Source organism: Cebidichthys violaceus, unplaced genomic scaffold (genome assembly GCF_023349555.1).
Source record: "Cebidichthys violaceus isolate CVI_PGR_0920_01 unplaced genomic scaffold, fCebVio1.0.p SCAF_11, whole genome shotgun sequence".
Lineage (NCBI taxonomy): Eukaryota > Metazoa > Chordata > Actinopteri > Perciformes > Stichaeidae > Cebidichthys > Cebidichthys violaceus.
The window spans coordinates 3,568,318-3,587,699 of NW_027176274.1; the positions used below are offsets into that span (position 1 = coordinate 3,568,318).

At 38.2% G+C, this 19,382-nt stretch overlaps 4 protein-coding genes across 4 annotated transcripts; 2 read left to right on the forward strand and 2 right to left on the reverse strand.

Annotated features, from left to right (window-relative positions):
* Positions 1-966, reverse strand: LOC137890328 (olfactory receptor 6B1-like). The gene has a single exon (XM_068734520.1). The coding sequence runs from the start codon at positions 964-966 to the stop codon at positions 1-3; it is 966 nt and encodes a 321-aa protein (XP_068590621.1).
* Positions 967-5,190: 4,224 nt separating this feature from the next.
* LOC137890345 (olfactory receptor 6B1-like) lies at positions 5,191-6,156 on the reverse strand. Its single transcript, XM_068734521.1, has one exon. The coding sequence runs from the start codon at positions 6,154-6,156 to the stop codon at positions 5,191-5,193; it is 966 nt and encodes a 321-aa protein (XP_068590622.1).
* Positions 6,157-13,077: 6,921 nt separating this feature from the next.
* LOC137890361 (olfactory receptor 11H6-like) lies at positions 13,078-14,004 on the forward strand. The gene has a single exon (XM_068734522.1). It carries the CDS (start codon positions 13,078-13,080, stop codon positions 14,002-14,004), a length of 927 nt encoding a protein of 308 aa, XP_068590623.1.
* Positions 14,005-14,898: 894 nt separating this feature from the next.
* LOC137889794 (olfactory receptor 52K1-like) lies at positions 14,899-17,095 on the forward strand. Its single transcript, XM_068733841.1, has 3 exons — positions 14,899-14,973; positions 15,246-15,391; positions 16,549-17,095. The coding sequence occupies exons 1-3, from the start codon at positions 14,899-14,901 to the stop codon at positions 17,093-17,095; spliced, it is 768 nt and encodes a 255-aa protein (XP_068589942.1).
* The last annotated feature ends 2,287 nt before the right edge of the window (positions 17,096-19,382 follow it).

Sequence of the window (19,382 nt, forward strand, 5' to 3'; positions counted from 1 at the left end):
TTATTTTCTATCAAACAGAAGTCTTTTACATGATTGTCTTATTTTGGGTAGGTTGAATCCATACATAAAGGGAGTGATTATTGGTTGGAAAATAAGGAGGTATACAGATAAAAAAATGCGCACTTTATCTGGTACATAGGCCACATCAAACCTGGAATCCACAAAGTGAAAAACGCAGCCAAGACACATGTTTGACATAGAGACAATCTGAGGTGTGCAGGTGGTAACAGCTTTTTGTTTGTTTTCTTTGGACAAATTTACACAAACCGACAAAATCTTCATGTAAGAGACTAAAATGAGACTAAATGGGATAACCACACTCGCAAAAGCAAAACACAGATCAGATATGCTGGTAAATACTGAGACTGAACATGCAAGTTTAATTACTAAGTGTTGGTCACAAAAAACTTTGTCAATGACATTTCCACAAAATGTCAAAGGGATGATGAATGAAAATGAGAACATATAGTTAACAAATGAATACATCCATATAAACAGAATGAGTATACCTACTCTCCCTGTGCTCATAATGACATTGTAGTGTAAAGGATAACAGATACATACATATCTGTCATAGGCCATAGCTGCTAAACTGCAAAACTCAACAGAAGCACATGTGTAGATATAACACATCTGCAGAAAACACCATGGCAGTGTTACTTCATGTGTATCTGAAAACATCTGTGAGAGCAGAAGAGGATACATTGATGTGCTGCCACCAATTTCATTCACAAATAAATTACACAACAATATATACATTGGTTCATGCAAGCTTCTGTCCTTATATATGACCACAATAAGAATTGTGTTTGACACACAAATAGAGAGGTACCAAAATAGCATTAAGCTGAAATACAGGTATTTTAGGTTTCCAATGTTACCATAGGCAGCCAGCACAAAAGACACAATTTCAGTTGAGTTCTCCATTTTTTTCTTGTACACTATACGTGCCACAAAGTAAAACATAGAGTCTATACAGCAGCAACACTGGCTCAGTAATAGTGTTATCTATTATCCTTTTGAATAATGCCTCAAGTCAATAATCTACCTGGATTTAAATGTTCTTATAATCGTGGTGCAAGGCAGGCAAACACATTGAGGAGCTTTTCTTGGCTGTTAAATTCCAGAGTACAGAAACAAAGAATCACAAAATAACTTCATCTGCTTGAGTTTAGTCAAAAGTCATTTTCCACATCAACTGAGATAAATGTCAACAACTCTGATCTCTGCATACCAGTGTGCAACAGCACCACAGTGTGTTTCACCACGATAGTGAAAATAACAAAGCCAAATGGATTCAGGTCATAGAGGAATACAACATTGCTTATGTGAATCATAGATTATGATGCAGACACCTGTCTTCTCAGTCACCTGTGACAAAATGTTAGGATGTTGATATCAAAAATCACAGAACAACATTTAGTATACAGTACATCAACATAAATTCACATTTTACACTCACACTCAGGTATCTCCCACATATGAAGGACTCCAGGCGGCTGCTACGCCCCTCCCAACTGAACGAGACAAAAGCCTCTGCTGAACTTTAATCACTTCTTGTACACTTTGGTGGGTTGGGCTACATTGAATTTGCATTAGAAAATACTATGCAAATTCATAAACTCAAATTAGAATTTGCGGAAATCTGGACACGATGGGGCTGATGGTCCATGAGGGGTTTAGTCATGTTAGTTCTGGAGAAAAGAACAGTTGGAAAAACTGAACATTTCTTTAAAGTAGACTGATGAGAGAATGAGGGCGAGTCAGCGGATCCCCGGTTCGACATGAATCTATGAAAGTGTGATGCATTCACTGTAACATTTAACCTGATTCTCATGTAGAAGATCTGGACAGATCATTTATAGTAATGCCCACTGACATGGGTTGTGAACCACTGTTATCTAACTTTTGTTCTCCATGCATCTTAGTTTGCACATATTTAGACCAGAGAAGTCTTTTTCTCATGGTGTGCCCACAAACCCTTTTAATATGGTCAAAAAACGTCAGACATTTCAAAATGTCCGACTTCCTGTTTGGTTTAATGAAAAGCTCCAAGAGGATTTTTTGTACGTCCCATGACGTTCCACATACCTACCAAATTTCATACAGCTAGGTGAAACCCAATGTTGGGTCTACTCAATAGGGGGCGCTATCGAGCCAATATTTCATACCGCAGCTGGACACCCCAATCAGACTGCAATTTTTGCCACGATTGGCTTGCGTGCCAAATTAAAAAAAATTCCCAGTATCCCAAGCACCTCCCCTTTGCAATGAAAGTGTTAAAATAATAATAAACAATAGAATAACAATAGGTCCTCCACTCCGACTACGTTGGTGCTCGGGCCCTAATAAAATAGGAATTGATCACAAACATTGATGAGAGGAAATGGAAACTTAAAGGAGCTGTGTTTAACATTCTGAACATTAATATAGCAGCAAACAACCATTATCTATGTAAATATATAGTGGAGTAATGTCTACCTGTGCAGAGGTTGAAGTCACTCTCCCTCTGTGTGTTTTGCTATTAAAGCTTCTCCTTGCTTTGTTGAAGTAACCGGGTCGGCCATGCATGCTTTTAGTGCATGTGAGCGTACCGCACTGGTTAGCTCAGAGCCGCCGCTCTGCACTGCTCTCATACGGCGGTTACAGCTGATAACGCCATCCTGAACGAGAGTGTCCTCAGAAGCTTAGCGCCCAACCTCCGGTTCCCCCTCAGGTAAGCACTGCTAGTTCTGTCAGCACTTTTTGTCGTAGTTTGCACTGTTAGCATCGCTAGCTGTGTGTGTTTTTAAAGGATAACAGATTCAGACATATTTTTCATAGGCCATAGCGGCACAGAGGTCTGGTAAACTCACTTCTTTCTGACTCAACAACCCCACATTTTGTTCATTTTCAAACTTGTAGTATTCAGCCGTGGCCCCAGCAACGAATGTAACAGACTTCACACAGTTCCATCTGGAACCACAAAATGCTGTTTACAGCTTTTTATATCAACATGTAGTCGTGGAGTTCTCACACATTTAAGCTCCGGTCTGATGCTGACCTCTGGTAGCAAAAGCTATCAATACATGAAGTAGTGTGCCTGCTGTTACAATAGGCCTGTATTAACTTTATATCATTCATCCTGCTGCATTATCTTTACATTACAGGGTGTCTCCATTTATTGTTGGAAACAAAAGCTTCAGTTTTGAGGCCAAAAAAGCAACACAATTTCTAAAAGGAAACTGTTTCACTTTGCAAAACAGCAAATGCATTTCCCAAATTGTGCAATGTCTTCAAAACTCTACATACAATCCCCCCAAAAAATCCCTCTAACAATGTTTATGAGAAAAATGATGTTGGATAAAAAGAAACTCCTTTTTAGACTGTGCCTGTCACTTGGAGTCACCACAGTCTGATATATTCAGATCCTACATACAGGTGCTTGTTGAGAAGAGAATTTGACAGAAAAGGAAAAACATTAATTTCAGAAGAGGACTTAAGGTGTACTCTGATTATCAGCATTAAAGCTGAAAAATGAGCCTGTTTAAAAGTATGGTTTCATCAAAAGTCATATTTACTCTTTTTTCAATACACTTTTTATAATTTTTGTAATCCTCATGTTGGCTGTAATATACTGTTAATATTTATTTTCATTTCAAATGTTTTTATTGTGAAGAGTTGGATCCTCATCATATATGGCATCCAGATATACATGCGTGGTACAACAAGTCATGTGTAGCTTACTAAACAGAATCATTTCTTTGGTGTGATGCAAGTAAATATAGTTTGTTATCTTTTCTATGTGTTTATGGGAAAGAAGTGTTCATTGTAATTATAATTTGGGGAACAGTGTTATTGTTAAGCAGTAGCGCCAGTGGATCGCCAGTAGGTCTCAGTGTTGCTATATGCCCAGTGTGTGTGTATGTTAAGACAGTTAACAAGAATAGCAGCAGCAAAACAAATGTCAGCAAACGTGTTTATTAACTTGTAGTTACACACATGCACATACTTTGTATTTTTTTCTTTAAGTTGCCCCATTTTTGTTTTTGCTTGCAAGGAAGTCACCCTCCCCTACAGGCACATTTTCTCAGAAATTGTCCTAATCACAATGAAAAAAGGTTAACAAGAGAAACACTTATTAATAATGTTAACACAAGGATGCATTACATTACATTACATTAGAGTCATTTAGCAGACGCTTTTATCCAAAGCGACTTAAAAGCGACTTTTATCCAATGCAAACTCAGAAGATTGACAAATTTGACACAGCAGGATATACACAAATTCCCGTAGAAACCTTTAACTTGGAAGCTCTCTTTTGGGTTTAAAAAAAGTAAAAAAAAAGGTGACAAGGTCACAACTTGCATCTCTGTGAAAGCAACACAAAAAACAAATAAAGAGTATTGTCCTATCTACTTTGTTTAGGATGAGAGCTAATTTAACTGTAACCTTAAGTACAAGATGGTCGAATGAAGATATTACAAATGGGCTTACTTCCAAGCTATGAGGCCATCATTCTCCCCCCTCAGCTTGATAAACTGAGCCGTTTGCTCCTGGCTCTGTAAAACACAAAACACTGTATAGTTAGTTTTGCTTCACAGCACAAAACAAAAGTAGCAAAATAACCAAGTTCAGTTTAGCTGTGTAGTAAATCCCAATGTTTGTAGCGTTGCTGGACTTTGAATGTAATATTTCAGGTCCCATTGATTCATTTTAAAAGCATAGTTTCATCAAAAGTCATAGTACATTTGCACATTATTCTTTTGTTCTCTCCACTATGCTACAATCAGTTTTTAGTGTTACTGTAATAATATTGTAATTCACTCATATTGGCTGTAATATACTGTTTTGCTTGGCAGATGCATTACCTTTAGTTTTACTTATAGTTAATCATCCCAGGAGTTAGGGACAAATTAATGAAATTTTCTGCAACAACAACAAATCCATACATCACTAAAACGGCTTTGTCTTTTTTTGTAATGTTTGCAGTGTGTATGAAGAGTTGCGCAACTTTCTAGATTATTTTTTGTCTGTGAATTTTACGCCACACTTTGTAGACAAACATGCTATTTTTCCACTAAGCAAAGATAACTCTAAACACACTCTTGCAACATTTAGACAAATATGTAATTATTTCAAATGTTTTTTTTCATGGTGAAGAACATACATTAAAGAACTTTACATCACAATGTACAATATCCAAAATATTTATTTTCTATCAAACAGAAGTCTTTTACATGATTGTCTTATTTTGGGTAGGTTGAATCCATACATAAAGGGAGTGATCATTGGTTGGAAAATAAGGAGGTATACAGATAAAAAAATGCGCACTTTATCTGGTACATAGGCCACATCAAACCTGGAATCCACAAAGTGAAAAACGCAGCCAAGACAAATGTTTGACACAGAGACAATCTGAGGTGTGCAGGTGGTAACAGCTTTTTGTTTGTTTTCTTTGGACAAATTTATACAAACCGACAAAATCTTCATGTAAGAGACTAAAATGAGACTAAATGGGATAACCACACTCGCAAAGGCAAAACACAGATCAGATATGCTGGTAAGTACTGAGACTGAACATGCAAGTTTAATTACTAAGTGTTGGTCACAAAAAACTTTGTCAATGACATTTCCACAAAATGTCAAAGGGATGATGAATGAAAATGAGAACATATAGTTAACAAATGAATACATCCATACAAACAGAATGATTATACCTACTCTCCCTGTGCTCATAATGACATTGTAGTGTAAAGGATAACAGATACATACATATCTGTCATAGGCCATAGCTGCTAAACTGCAAAACCCAACACAACTACATGTGTAGATACAACACATCTGCAGAAAACACCATGACAGTGTTACTTCATGTGTATCTGAAAACATCTGTGAGAGCAGAAGAGGATACATTGATGTGCCGTTACCCATTTCAATCACAAATAAATTACACAACAATATATACATTGGTTCATGCAAGTTTCTGTCCTTATATATGACCACAATAAAAAATGTGTTTGACACACAAATAGAGAGGTACCAAAATAGCATTAAGCTGAAATACAGGTATTTTAGGTTTCCAATGTTACCATAGGCAGCCAGCACAAAAGACACAATCTTAGTTGAGTTCTCCATTTCTTTCTTGTACACTATACGTGCCACAAAGTAAAACATAGAGGCTATACAGTAGCAACACTGGCTCAGTAATAGTGTTATCTATTATCCTTTTGAATAATGCCTCAAGTCAATAATCTACCTGGATTTAAATGTTCTTATAATCGTGGTGCAAGGCAGGCAAACACATTGAGGAGCTTTTCTTGGCTGTTAAATTCCAGAGTACAGAAACAAAGAATCACAAAATAACCTCATCTGCTTGAGTTTAGTCAAAAGTCATTTTCCACATCAACTGAGATAAATGTCAACAACTCTGATCTCTGCATACCAGTGTGCAACAGCACCACAGTGTGTTTCACCACGATAGTGAAAATAACAAAGCCAAATGGATTCAGGTCATAGAGGAATACAACATTGCTTATGTGAATCATAGATTATGATGCAGATGCCTGTCTTCTCAGTCACCTGTGACAAAATGTTAGGATGTTGATATCAAAAATCACAGAACAACATTTAGTATACAGTATATCAACATAAATTCACATTTTACACTCACGGCCCAAGATATGTCCCACATATGAAGGACTCCAGGCAGCTGCTACGACCCTCCCAACTGAACGAGACAAAAGCCTCTGCTGAACTTTATACACTTCTTGTACACTTTGGTGGGTTGGGCTACATTGAATTAGCATTAGAAAATACTATGCAAATTCATAAACTCAAATTTGAATTCGAGGATAACCGGACATGGTCCATGAGGGGTTTAGTCATGTTAGTTCTGGAGAAAAGGACAGTTGGAAAACTGAACATTTCTTTAAAGTAGACTGATGAGAGAATGAGGGTGAGTCAGCAGATCCCCAGTTCGACATGAACCTATGAAAGTTTTTTCAGCAGCCCTTATCCTTTAGTGTCTCATATTCAACTCTTTGAAGGAAAATCTATCAAACTTGATTCCTCTCACTGTATTCTCTTCTTCTGTCCCCTACATAATTTTTTTCTTTTGTTCTCTGCAGGAAGTAAAGGTTGGAGCCAAAACCTGCAGGAAACGTATACATAGAAAACAAAAAAAATAAAATTCTTAAATAAAATTTTTTTATGCATGCTTTTAGTGCAAGTGAGCGTGCCTTACTGGTTAGCTCAGAGCCGCCGTTCTGCACTGCTCTCATATGACGGTTACAGCTGACAACGCCATCCTGAACGAGAGTGTCGTCACAGAAGCGTAGCGCCCAACCTCCGGTTCCCCCTCAGGTTAGCACTGCTAGTTCTGTCAGCATTTATTGTCGTAGTTTGCACTGTTAGCATCGTTAGCTGTGTGCGAGCCGCTGGTTCGCCTTCGGCATGTTGAGAGCCATTGAGAGGCAATCGAAATGCTCTAAATGTCATATCTTGCACCTTTAAAAGGAGGAGGACGAGGTAATGTTGTCATATTTTTATGTTTTTCATTCTGTACACATGACTTTTATTGCACTTCTGCCCATCCTTAGAGAGAGTTCCCTTCTCAATTGCTCTCCCTGAGGTTCCCCCCTGTTTTTTTTCCCCCTTTAAGGTTTTTCTTGGTGAAAATGTTCCTATTCCCATGTGAGGGTCCAAGGACAGTGGATGTTGTATGTTGTACAGATTGTAAAGCCCTCTGAGGAAAGATTAGTGATATTGGGCTATACAAATACAATTTAATTTAATTTAATTTAATTATGGTAGCAGTGACGGAATGAAGAGGTAGGAAAGGAGTGTAGAAACAGAAAACAAAACAACCACAAGCAAACAAGAAAATGGATGCAAAAAGAAGTCCTAAAAAAACAAAAAGGCATCAAATAAAGAAAAAAAGGAAGACAAGAAGAAAAGCAGCACATCAGAAGAAATAATCTATGTACCCGTATACTGTATAGACTAGCCTGTCGTGAGCTCTGACCTCAAACCCATCCAGTACCTTTTTGATGTATTGGAACAATGACCAAGAATCAGGCCATAGTACAAAACCTTTGTGCTTTGGACCTTGTTTTGGGCCTCAGAGTCACTGTTCATATGGTATGTATTGTACGTCATTGTCCTAACACAAGGACGAGTCTGTTGTGTTGATGGACCTTATAAGCAAAAGTTTAATGGCATGGTCTCACTTTTTCTTTGGTGTTCTATCCGATTAAATTACCAGGGTTACTTTTTTTTAGATTTTGGAAAGCTCCTTGCAGAGCCACAGAAGATATACAATCATTTTTAGAGGATGAGTCATACACTTGAATATGAGTAAAATCCGTGATCGGTTTAGGTGCTGTGGTATATTGATCACATTAAGTTACTATGGTTGTAATGAGTACAAATACTTTTTGGACCTCAGTGAACACAGTCCTTTCTTAGTAGTTGTAGCACGCATGTGTAGTACAGACTCAAGAGTTTTCCATGGCTGAATAAAGTAACCAACACTATGTGCGTCCGCCTCGTCAATACACTACAGTAACTGGCGATGAGGATAAAACTGTATGCTTTCGCAGGGAAGGAGAGACACTCGGTGTCAGTACTAGTGAGTACGATGGCCCTGTTTGGGAGAATTGACGAGTTCAAGCCAGAAGATGAACAATGGTCAGCGTACATAGAACGGATGGAACAATTCTTTGACGCTAACGACATAGCCAAAGATAAGCAAGTAGCCACGCTCAGTGTAATGGGTGCAGCTACTTATGGGCTTTTGAGAAATCTGGTGCAGCCCAGGAAGCCATAAGATAAGACATTTGACGAAATAGTGGCCGTTCTAAAGGAACATTATGAGCCCAAGCCCTTATTAGTAGCTGAAAGGTTTCGCTTTAACCGGTGTAATCAAAAAGCTAACCAGCCGGTGTTTTTTAAAGGTGTTTTTCACAAAGAGAAATGAGTTGTCCACAAAGCAAGGTTGTGTCCTATGGGGGACCAGAGTCATTGTACCCTCCAAGATGAGAAGAGCCGTGTTAAAAGAGATTCACTCTGGGCACTAAGGCATTGTGAAAACAAAGGCCTTAGCTTGCAAATATGTATGGTGGCCGAACCTTGACTTGGAAGTGGAACAGATTTGCAAGGAATGTGAGACATGCCAGCTGGATCAAAAGATGCCACGCCAGGTTCCACTACACCCCTGGGAGTTCCCGGGTGAGTCCTGGAAGAGACTACACATAGACTTTTCTGGACCGTTCCTGAACCACATGTTCATGGTTGTGATGGATTCAAATACAAAGTGGTTGGAAGTGTTTCGTATGTCACAGATCACCTCTCAAGCAACAATCACCAGGTTCAGGAGACTGCTTGCCGCTTACGGTCTGCGTGAACAAATTGTGACAGACAATGCGACCACATTCACATCAGACGAGTTCCAGACTTTTACTAAGCAGAATGGAATTCTGCACACCACAAGTGCACCAGGACATCCAGCGACAAATGGTCTGGCAGAGAGATATGTTCAGACGTTCAAGGCAGGTATGAAAAAGCTTGCTCACACTTCACTGAACATTGAGGACAAGATCTCACTGTTCCTGCTTCAATATCGGACTACGCCTAACTGCACTGACTACAGTCCCCAGCTGATCTGTTTCTTCACAGACATATCCGGACAAGGTTGGATTTCCTAAAGCCTTGTACCAAGGAGACGGTACGTAAGAAACAGTATCAACAAAAAGAACACCATGACCGCACTGCTGCAGACCGGTTCTTTAATAAAGACGACGCCATTTATCTGCGCAGCACTGTGATGGGGAGTCACAAGTGGATTCCAGGGTTGGTTGTGAGACAGACGGGCCCTGTTTCATATGAAGTCAGAGAGCGAGCCTCCGACACAGTACACAGACGTCATGGAGACCAGCTGCGAGCTCGAGCCATTGCTGAACCTGATATAGATGTCACTGAATCACAGGCTGAACTTGGTGATGGTGAAGACTGCAGCAGTTCTCAGGAAGTTGTTGACTCTAACGTGCAGACACCCAAGCTTCTGCAGCCCGAACCAATGGCTCTGAGGCGCTCAAACCGAGTGACGAAACCACCAAAGCGATATATACCATAAGACTGTATACCCCTACAGCGGACTGTATCCTTTAGCTTATACTTGGACTGACAAACTGAACACGCATACCTTGTACATGAGGGAATGTTGGAAGATGTAAAATATTGTGTTTAACTTAGGCCATATGTTGTTTTTGTTAAAAGTATCAGGAAACTGTTGTTCTGTTAAGAATGTTTAAGTTGTGTTCTCAAGTTAAAAAGGGGAATAATGTGGTATATTGATCACATTAAGTTACTATGGTTGTAATGAGTACAAATGCTTTTTGGACCTCAGTGAACACGGTCCTTTCTTAGTAGTTGTAGCGCGCATGCGCATTACAGACTCAAGAGTTTTCCATGGCCGAATAAAGTAACCAACACTATGTGCGTCCGCCTCGTCAATACACTACAGGTGCTGTACTTGAGGAAAAAGAGATACAAAAAATGGTATTATAAACTATGAGGATGATAGTTTGCCTTGTCTGCATTTAGTTAGACACATTTTAGACAAAGTCTGAAAAAGCGGACAAATTTAATTTAATTTGCTTCAGATAATACCAAAGATATCAATCATAAACGTTACACTGTACGGCACCAGTATCAATAAAGATGCATACTTTCATTAAAGTGTAACAAACAAGCATTTTTAAGAAAGTTTAACTCTACTAAACACTGGCCTGTGACAATGAGGACATCAGCCAACACATTTCCTAAGAGACAACCTGATGTTTTCCATTAATTCACATGAGATTACTATGTTATTGACAATAAAGATGTACTGATGTAACTCCCACCTGTTGTACCGCAATGTCACAGGGACACAGAAATGCAGAGTAAACATGATGATTAAGCCTCAGGGTCATTAGTCCACTACATTCTCTATGTATCCCCAGGACATCAGTCTATTGTTGATGTCCTGCACTGGGACCAGCAGTCCCCATGCAGAAGAAACATGTAACTATGTGCATCAACTCCCTATGCACTGAGAGAAGGCCACTAACGTTAGATACTGGATGGCAAAGGCTTTTGTATCAATGTTTTGTGTATTAACTTTGATATTAAAAAAACATATTCATGCTTTGTAACATGAGATAATGTGTAGCAAAAATATCTCACCAAAATCTATTGAATCACCCCAATCATTGGATTCAAAGGAGGCAAAATACATTTTAGTGAAGTACAGCTTTGGTGAACTTGAAAATACAAATTTGTGTCACTGACCAACAACAGCTATCCTATTTTTGGTGTAGCGCCTTCCGGTGTTATGTAACGCTACTGTGTATAAACTGGTCCATAAGACAAAGCAAAAACAGGCAAGTCTTTATTTATGTAGCACCTTTTAGGCAATTCAGAATGCTTCACCAAAGCACAAGCACAATAAGAATGTCAATAGTTAAATTTTTAATGGTTTGTTCATACAAACACACAACCACACACATAACAAAACAATATAAAATTATGTTAACGAGTAGCAGTCGCACATAAATATCAGTTCCATGTCATTTCAACTCAAACATCCTTTCCATGTTGTTTCAGGTAAAATTAACATATTTTAGAGAGCAACCTAGATGTAAGGATGAAATAAAGAAAATTAAATGAACTGGGATCATGTTTTTATCTGTGTATACACAATCAACTAAAGTTACAAAAGCAACAGACAACAAATGCACCGTTGACAGGTGACACCATTGTCTCACCCTGATCCCTGATCAAACATATCTTTAAGCTGCCTTTAAATCCTCCTCTCACCCAAGCAAAGAGCAGATACTTGGTGGCTTGACCCGGCCTCATATCTACATGGTATCTGCTTAGGCTTACCTACACTGGCTGCACCCGACAATACTTTTTCTGTTTTATAACACACTAAACATGAGGTCACTTAGTTACATTGGATGACGTACAAAAGAGTTGTTATATAATGGCACATTGTCATTCACATTCATTTTTATGTTCATCAATTTCGTTCATAATAGTATCAGTTGTCAGGTATGTATTCCATTTAGACCAGTGATTTGTCTCCCCTTTCTTTCTGTAATCTTAAACTGAATATCACATGTTTCATATTGTATATCATTTTTATAATATCTATCCATCTATTGATATCTATTCAAGTTGGGATGCTCTGAAGGCAGCGTTTTGCAATTGCCTTCTTGCTTGCTCCTATTTAAAATTGTAGTAAATATTTGTCTGTGATACGCAGTTCCTTGGATATAACAGCATTAACTGACAAGGCGTCAACCACGCTATCACCTCAAGGCCGCCAACACTACCACACTCCACGTAGAGTGTGTAGAGTGTGTACCTGCCTGCCTATAGGCTTGGGAGATGCCTATCATTCATCTGAATGCTAAGGCCCGCTCAGTTGTCCAGTTGCCAATGCTGTTTATCTCACTCCTCAAGTCTTACAAATGACCACAAATTTGTATTTTGTGGTATGTTTAACATTTTTGCAGATGCACAGTGTCTTTGGGTATACTGGATTTTTGAGACAGATAATATAAAATTAAAACAGTAATATATATCATTGGATCTTTTTATTTTGTATACAAGCATTAAAAACATGTTTTAACATAAAATAACTGATTGAAAGTACATTTGTTTCTGTATCTTTCAGGCATCAACACAACAATAATATAATTATATGTGTTCTTCTTTTACTAATAATATTGAGAATTAGTATAATAATACTAAAGGTTGACATATGACTAAACATGGACAATAATAAGATTATTTCATACGTTTAATCAGGGCCGGTAATTAAACTCTGGAGCTCTAGTGAATCCTGACAGCTGATTGGTGAATGACGATACTCAACAAAGAATAAAAGAAGTTACATTGTTTATGGACAAGTGGTAAATTATTCCAGATGTTGTGTTTTATCTTTGTAGTACTGCATTTTGCATATAGCCAACTGAGGCAATCATAATCAAGAACAATAAAGAGATAACTATCAGGTAACATTTTTGTTTGACAAATAGGTAAACAATGATCAATGCAACCATTTTAAGTTCATTTACCTTGTCAGGATTAGATGACTCAACAACAAAGCACAGAGTCACTCTTTTCTCTCTAACTTTACTGTGTTACAGTGTGATTTTACTTGTTAATGGTGCTCTTATTGTTACTATCATATTGGAAGAAAAACTTCATGAACCCATGTACATCTTTGTAGGTAATTTGTGCTTTAATAGTCTTTATGGGACAGCAGCCTTTTACCCCAAATTCCTGTTTGATCTATTGTCTAACACTCATGTCATATCTTACACTGCTTGCTTGTTGCAGGTCTTTGTTGTATACTCCTATGTAACAACCGATTTTTCTATTCTAGCCCTGATGGCCTATGACCGATATTTGGCTATATGTCGACCACTGGAATATCACTCTGTTATGACTAAACATAATGCTCTTTTGATGGTGTGTTTCTCCAGACTTCTACCTTTGCTCTGTCAGACTGTTGTGATGATAATGACGTCCAAACTGGAATTATGTGGCTTCAATATAGAAAAACTTTATTGTGATAACTGGTCAATCCTTAAACTTTCCTGCAATTCAATAACAACAAACAATATTGTTGGGTTTATCTTTATAGTTTTGTATTTTGGGCATGACCTTTTCATTGTGTGTTCATATGTGCAGTTAGTAAAATCTGCTTTAAAGTCAAGAGAGGGAAGGAAGAAGTTCATGCAGACGTGTGTGCCACATTTATTATGCTTGTGTAACATCTCAGTTGCTCTGCTTTTCGACCTCATGTATGCTAGATATGGATCAAGCTCTATATCACAGAGCGTAAAGAACTTCATGGCCATACAATTTCTCATGATTCCACCTATTCTCAACCCTATTATTTATGGACTTAAACTGACTCAGCTTCGCAACAGTTTTCTAAGTTTGTGTATGGTCAACAAACGTTAAAGGATCAGGCTGACACATTGTGAATTGTGTTTTTCAGGTCAGTCAGGTTCTCTTGAAATACTTAAAAGTATATCCAACTATACGTGAAGCCCCTTTTTTAACACACACTAGAATCAGGCATGGGCTTTCTGAACTCTTAAAACAGTTCATGATATCTTTTGTAAATTATGAATCAGAAAGAAACAACATTATTTGTGTCAGAGCATACGCAGGCTGATGCAGGTGCCACATGTTTAATAACTGTAAGAACTTAATAGGCCAAGTAATGATACATACTTTCAGTTGTGAATCACACATCAGTTTTTGTTGACTCTGTCTCCGAGAGGTGTTGATTAAACTTCATGGTGATTCTGGAGGCTGCATTTTTTGCTGCTGTTGTTTTGTATTGTTGAAAAGTGTTTATAATATTTGTTCATTCTTATTGACTTGAATACTGATATTGTAATAAAACATTTCATATAGTTATGGGGTATTTTTGCAGTTATCATTTTTAACAGAAAATAATGGTGCATGTATATACTTGCTTTTAGTTCAACTGTTTTAATGGTGGTAATTTTATACAGAAATGTGTTTAAAATCCTTTTAAAAAATCCTACAGAAATATTTAGGAACAGTGGGCTTCTGTAGAAAGCCCAGGGAGCAACTTGGGGTTCACTGTTTTGCTCTAGGAAACTTAGACCGAACCACCAACCTTGGGATCAATAACGCTGCCTTAAATTACATCAAGTTCACATAGGGGTGCCACACAATCAACCCCCCCTCTTCCTTCAACAAGAGATATAACAGCATTAACTGACAAGGCGTCAACCACGCTATCACCTCAAGGCCGCCAACACTACCACACTCCACGTAGAGTGTGTAGAGTGTGTACTTGCCTGCCTATAGGCTTGGGAGATGCACTCACAAAACCATTCCGCCGGACGTTTCTTGCTGGCCACACCATCCCTGAAGCACATGAACAGTTGTTTGGTGAGTCTAATGGGTGCTTTGCGTTCAATATAACATGCCAACGCACAAACTGTGCCTAGCAGTTTAACTTTGACTCCCTTGCCCCCACATTGTTTGGAAGACAATAACCCTCGACCTGACAGAACCCCTTAAGTTCTTGGGATTGTAGCCCCGCTGTGGTCACCATGAAGCGGCAACTGGGGTGCACCAACACGGCAGTGCACCCCCTCACACACTCACTTAGCTGAGGTCAGTAGAACGAGCAAAGCTGTCTTGAGTGACAACGTCTAAAGAGAGGACAGCTCCATGATCCAGAAGGTGCAAAGGGACCCTTCACCAAAGTCTTGAGCACCAATGGCAGTTCCCACTGCAGGGAGGAGGCATACATCACCAGGGATTGCCTCCTGACCCCCTTCAAGAACTGCTTCACGAGAAAGAGGTAAGAGGTAAAGTCATTTTCTTGGCCATAGCATGTGTCCACGCATTATCCTGCTGTGCAGGGAGAACCTTTGGTTGGCATACAGAGAACAATTGCGGGTTGGTGCTGTGTTGGTTGGTGTCCACATCCACTTTCACGACCCGGGAAATAGGGAGAGCCTTCACAAACAACAGATGCTCTGAGACCCATAACCACAGGCTCTCTGCCATCATAAACAGGGCAGTAGACCAAACTTCACCCTGGTTGTTGACATATGCCTGGTGCAGTTGTCTGTCCTTACCAACATCGCCTCCTCTGTATCAGGGGCCTGAAGTGTTGGAGGACCAACAACAGTGCCTGTAGCTCTAGGAGGTCAATGTGTTGATCTTCCATCAGGGCCACACTTACACTTACAACTCTGACAAGATTGAAAGTTATGTGATATAATTTAAAAACTATGTATGATACTGAGTATAACAAGTAAGAAAGAGGTCAATGAGTAAAGTTTACATTTACGTAACTGCTGCGTACCTTTCAGCCGCTGCTCTGCTGCTCACTTTATTGTTTTGGACGGTATGTTTGGCTAACAGCTAACATAACTATTTTAAGTGTAATTTTGTTTTTGGCAAGACTCAATTAAGTGTATTTTACAAAAACTTTGAGCCAATTGCTTGCATACATAGTGGCTTGTTTTTCGAGTTTTAATTATGTATATTTTACAACAGATCACAGGCCATGGGGGTCTGGACAGGGGGTTCGCCAATTGTGGGGTGTACACCTGGCAGATATCTGCACTCTACTGAGTACACCTTTCTAGTTTTTCAAGGTGGCCACTTATGGACATTGTCAATTCAACTCACTTCAAAATATTTATTAGAAACAAACATCGCTGTTTTGGAACACACAATATATGATATACTGCCCCAAACAAGACACAAAACAATCAAAACACACCCAATAGGAAGTGAGCGTGAATGCAAGTTTAATAAAACACTCCCAAATTGACTTCAAAACATCATTCTGTGACAAAATGTTTCCTGAAACTTGAGTATTAAAAACAATTTAGGATTCAAGTTAAAATATTCACTCCATTACTGTAAAATACACCAATCAATATTAAAGCTAATGCTCCATACCATGTGTTTACATTGTTGTGCATTAGCAAAATATTTTTTTAGTGTCTGTGAAAGGATTGCAGTTTTAATTGGTTTGTCCTGGCTTGTACCCATGTGCTGTGAAGCTATGATTATAACTTTGACAACTACACTGAAATTATGTGGCTCCAAAATAGATAAACTCTACTGTGAAAATTGGTCAATTGTTAAACTTGCCTGTGGCTCAACGAGAGCAAACAACATATTTGGATTGATTATTATTGCTTTCTATTGTGTGCATTTCCTCTTCATTTTGTGGTCTTATGTGCGGTTGATAATTTCAGCTTTAAAATCCAGAGAGGGCAAGAAAAAGTTTACACAGACATGTGTGCCGCATTTGTTATGTTTGCTTAATGTTTCTGTTGCTTTGCTGTTTGATGCGATGTACTCTAGGTATGGATCAGCATCTTTGCCACAGAGTGTAAAAAACTTCATGGCCATACAATTTCTCATATTTCCACCAATTTTAAACCCTATTATTTATGGACTGATCCTAACTAAAATACGAAACAAAATAATATATTTGTGTGTGATGACAGGTCAAAGATTTAAATTGAGAGTCAAGGTTTGATATACTGTATGTAAGCATTCCAAAAGCACTTTATTTGGCTCAACACATGGTTGTTTTGTTCAGTTGTTTTTCCTGTTGTACCTTTTCTCTGACAGGTTGTCGTTTATGACCTCCAAGAAGTGTGGAGAACGCTATGTAAAAATTGTTTGAAAATGATATCTTTTATTTTTGTTATGACTGTTTAACTTTGTGTTATATTTTTGAAGGGTAATATTACTACATTTTTCAAACATTCAAAAACAACAAGACCTTTTAATTTTGTGGTCACACACGTGCAGATGATGAGATCTGCTTTGAAGTCAATAGAGGAAAAGTTACACAGACACGTGTGCCACATTTATCATGGTGTTTAATGTCACAGCTGCTTTGCTTTTTAAATTAATCGATAAATTAGAATAGTTGAATGGGTTTGAGGTCTGCTTTATTACATTAAAATATCTACTGTATTGTATGAGGAGCAGCAATGCAGGGCTCAACTCTGTTACTGTATTTACGGGAAGTATTGCACAAGCATTTCAGTTGTTTATGGACAACAAACATGATCAAGGGTTATAGTTTAAAACAAAAGTTTAGTGCTTTTGTTTTAACAGCGCATTATATCATCAACTGAGAATTTCTTTTTTTTTAATGATTACAGAACAACTTTTTACGATTATATGACTGTGTTTCAGATTCCACTATTTGAAGCTTGCATGATGCTGAAAATAAAAAATAAATCACATGGTCACATAATTATTTGTGCTAAACTCTATTCTAATTGCAGACCATAGTTCCTTAAAAACTCAAGAATATCTTTGACAAATGATTCATCAGAGAATAGGATCATGTTGAGTAAAGTATAGTTTTACAGCGCTGCCTATTAAACAATGATGAGAAAAAGCATAGTATCATACTGTAATGAGATTATTATGTCAACTGGCCCTAGTTTCTGGTTGGTGGACGAAAGCAATATCTACACCTTTATTGAAATTAGCAAGCTACAATATACTTCTAGTAGCTTAACATATTGACAATATTTTTACAGTAAGAAACATCTATTGTTAATCAATATAATAAAAACAGGAGGGAAAATGCACGTCCGCTCTGAGGTGCTGCTTTGCAGGCAGACATAAAAAGCCACACACTCACAATTCTGAATAAGTATTATAATAAGCAAATATAATAGGCAAATGCATGTAATTATTTTCTTATATAGTTCATCACACCACAAAGCAAATGAATCTGGTTGTCAGAGTCAGATCTCTGGTTCTGAAATTACACCAAACTCAATTAAAAGTTCAAAATTTTGTAGATTTGCACCTGTCTCTCTCTATCTCTCTCTCTCTGTCAAGTCGTTGAATCATTAGATTGATTTTGGTGTGTGTATGTGTGTTCCTCCCATCTTATAGGGACATAAATCTGTACACACAGTCACATTGCGGGGCCTTGCCTTCCTTATGTGGAGAAAACGCATGTCCACATAAGATAAATCATACCATTTTAGGCTGAAGACTTATTTTTGGGTAAGTCTCCAGAAAATTAATGCAATTCAATGTAGTGTGCCCACAAGTAATGCAAACATGACTGTGTGTGTGTGTGTGTGTGTGTGTGTGTGTGTGTGTGTGTGTGTGTGTGTGTGTGCGTGTTAAATGATATGCAAGTATTTCCTAGAGCAGGACCGTCACCAAGTTGATCAGCTATCTGGCACCAGGCAAGTCCTTCGGGACAGGTCAGTCACCGGTCCTGCTCCACAACATCAAACCGACTTGCTAGCTTGAATCACAGGACAAGGAGGTGCAGAATCTGTGGTGGAGAAACAGACTGGAACACGAACTACAATCATTTCTGAGCTTTTTTTCCTCTCATAAAAATAAAAATACAATAAAGAGATGTAGCTGCCCCACTCCTGGAATTATTTTATAATTTTGAAAATTGCTCTGCCACCAGAAAGTCCTCTGGAAAATTAAAAACAATGTACCCAATACTGATAGCATATAAAAAAGACAGCTTTGGTGATGGAAGAGGCATTTTTTCACTTTTGATAGAGATTATCAAGTATTTGATACATTTACATTTTGTTTACATTAGGTAACTTTGTTGTTTTGGACGGAATGTTTGGCTAACCACTAACATAGTAATTTTGTTTTTGGCTAGACTCAATTAAGTGTGTTTTACAAAGACTTCAAGCCAATTGCTTTCATACATAGTCGCTTGTTTTTTGAGTTTGAATTATATATATTTTACGACAGATCACAGGCCATGGGTGTCTGGACAGGGGGTTCGCCAATTGTGGGGTGTACACCTGGCA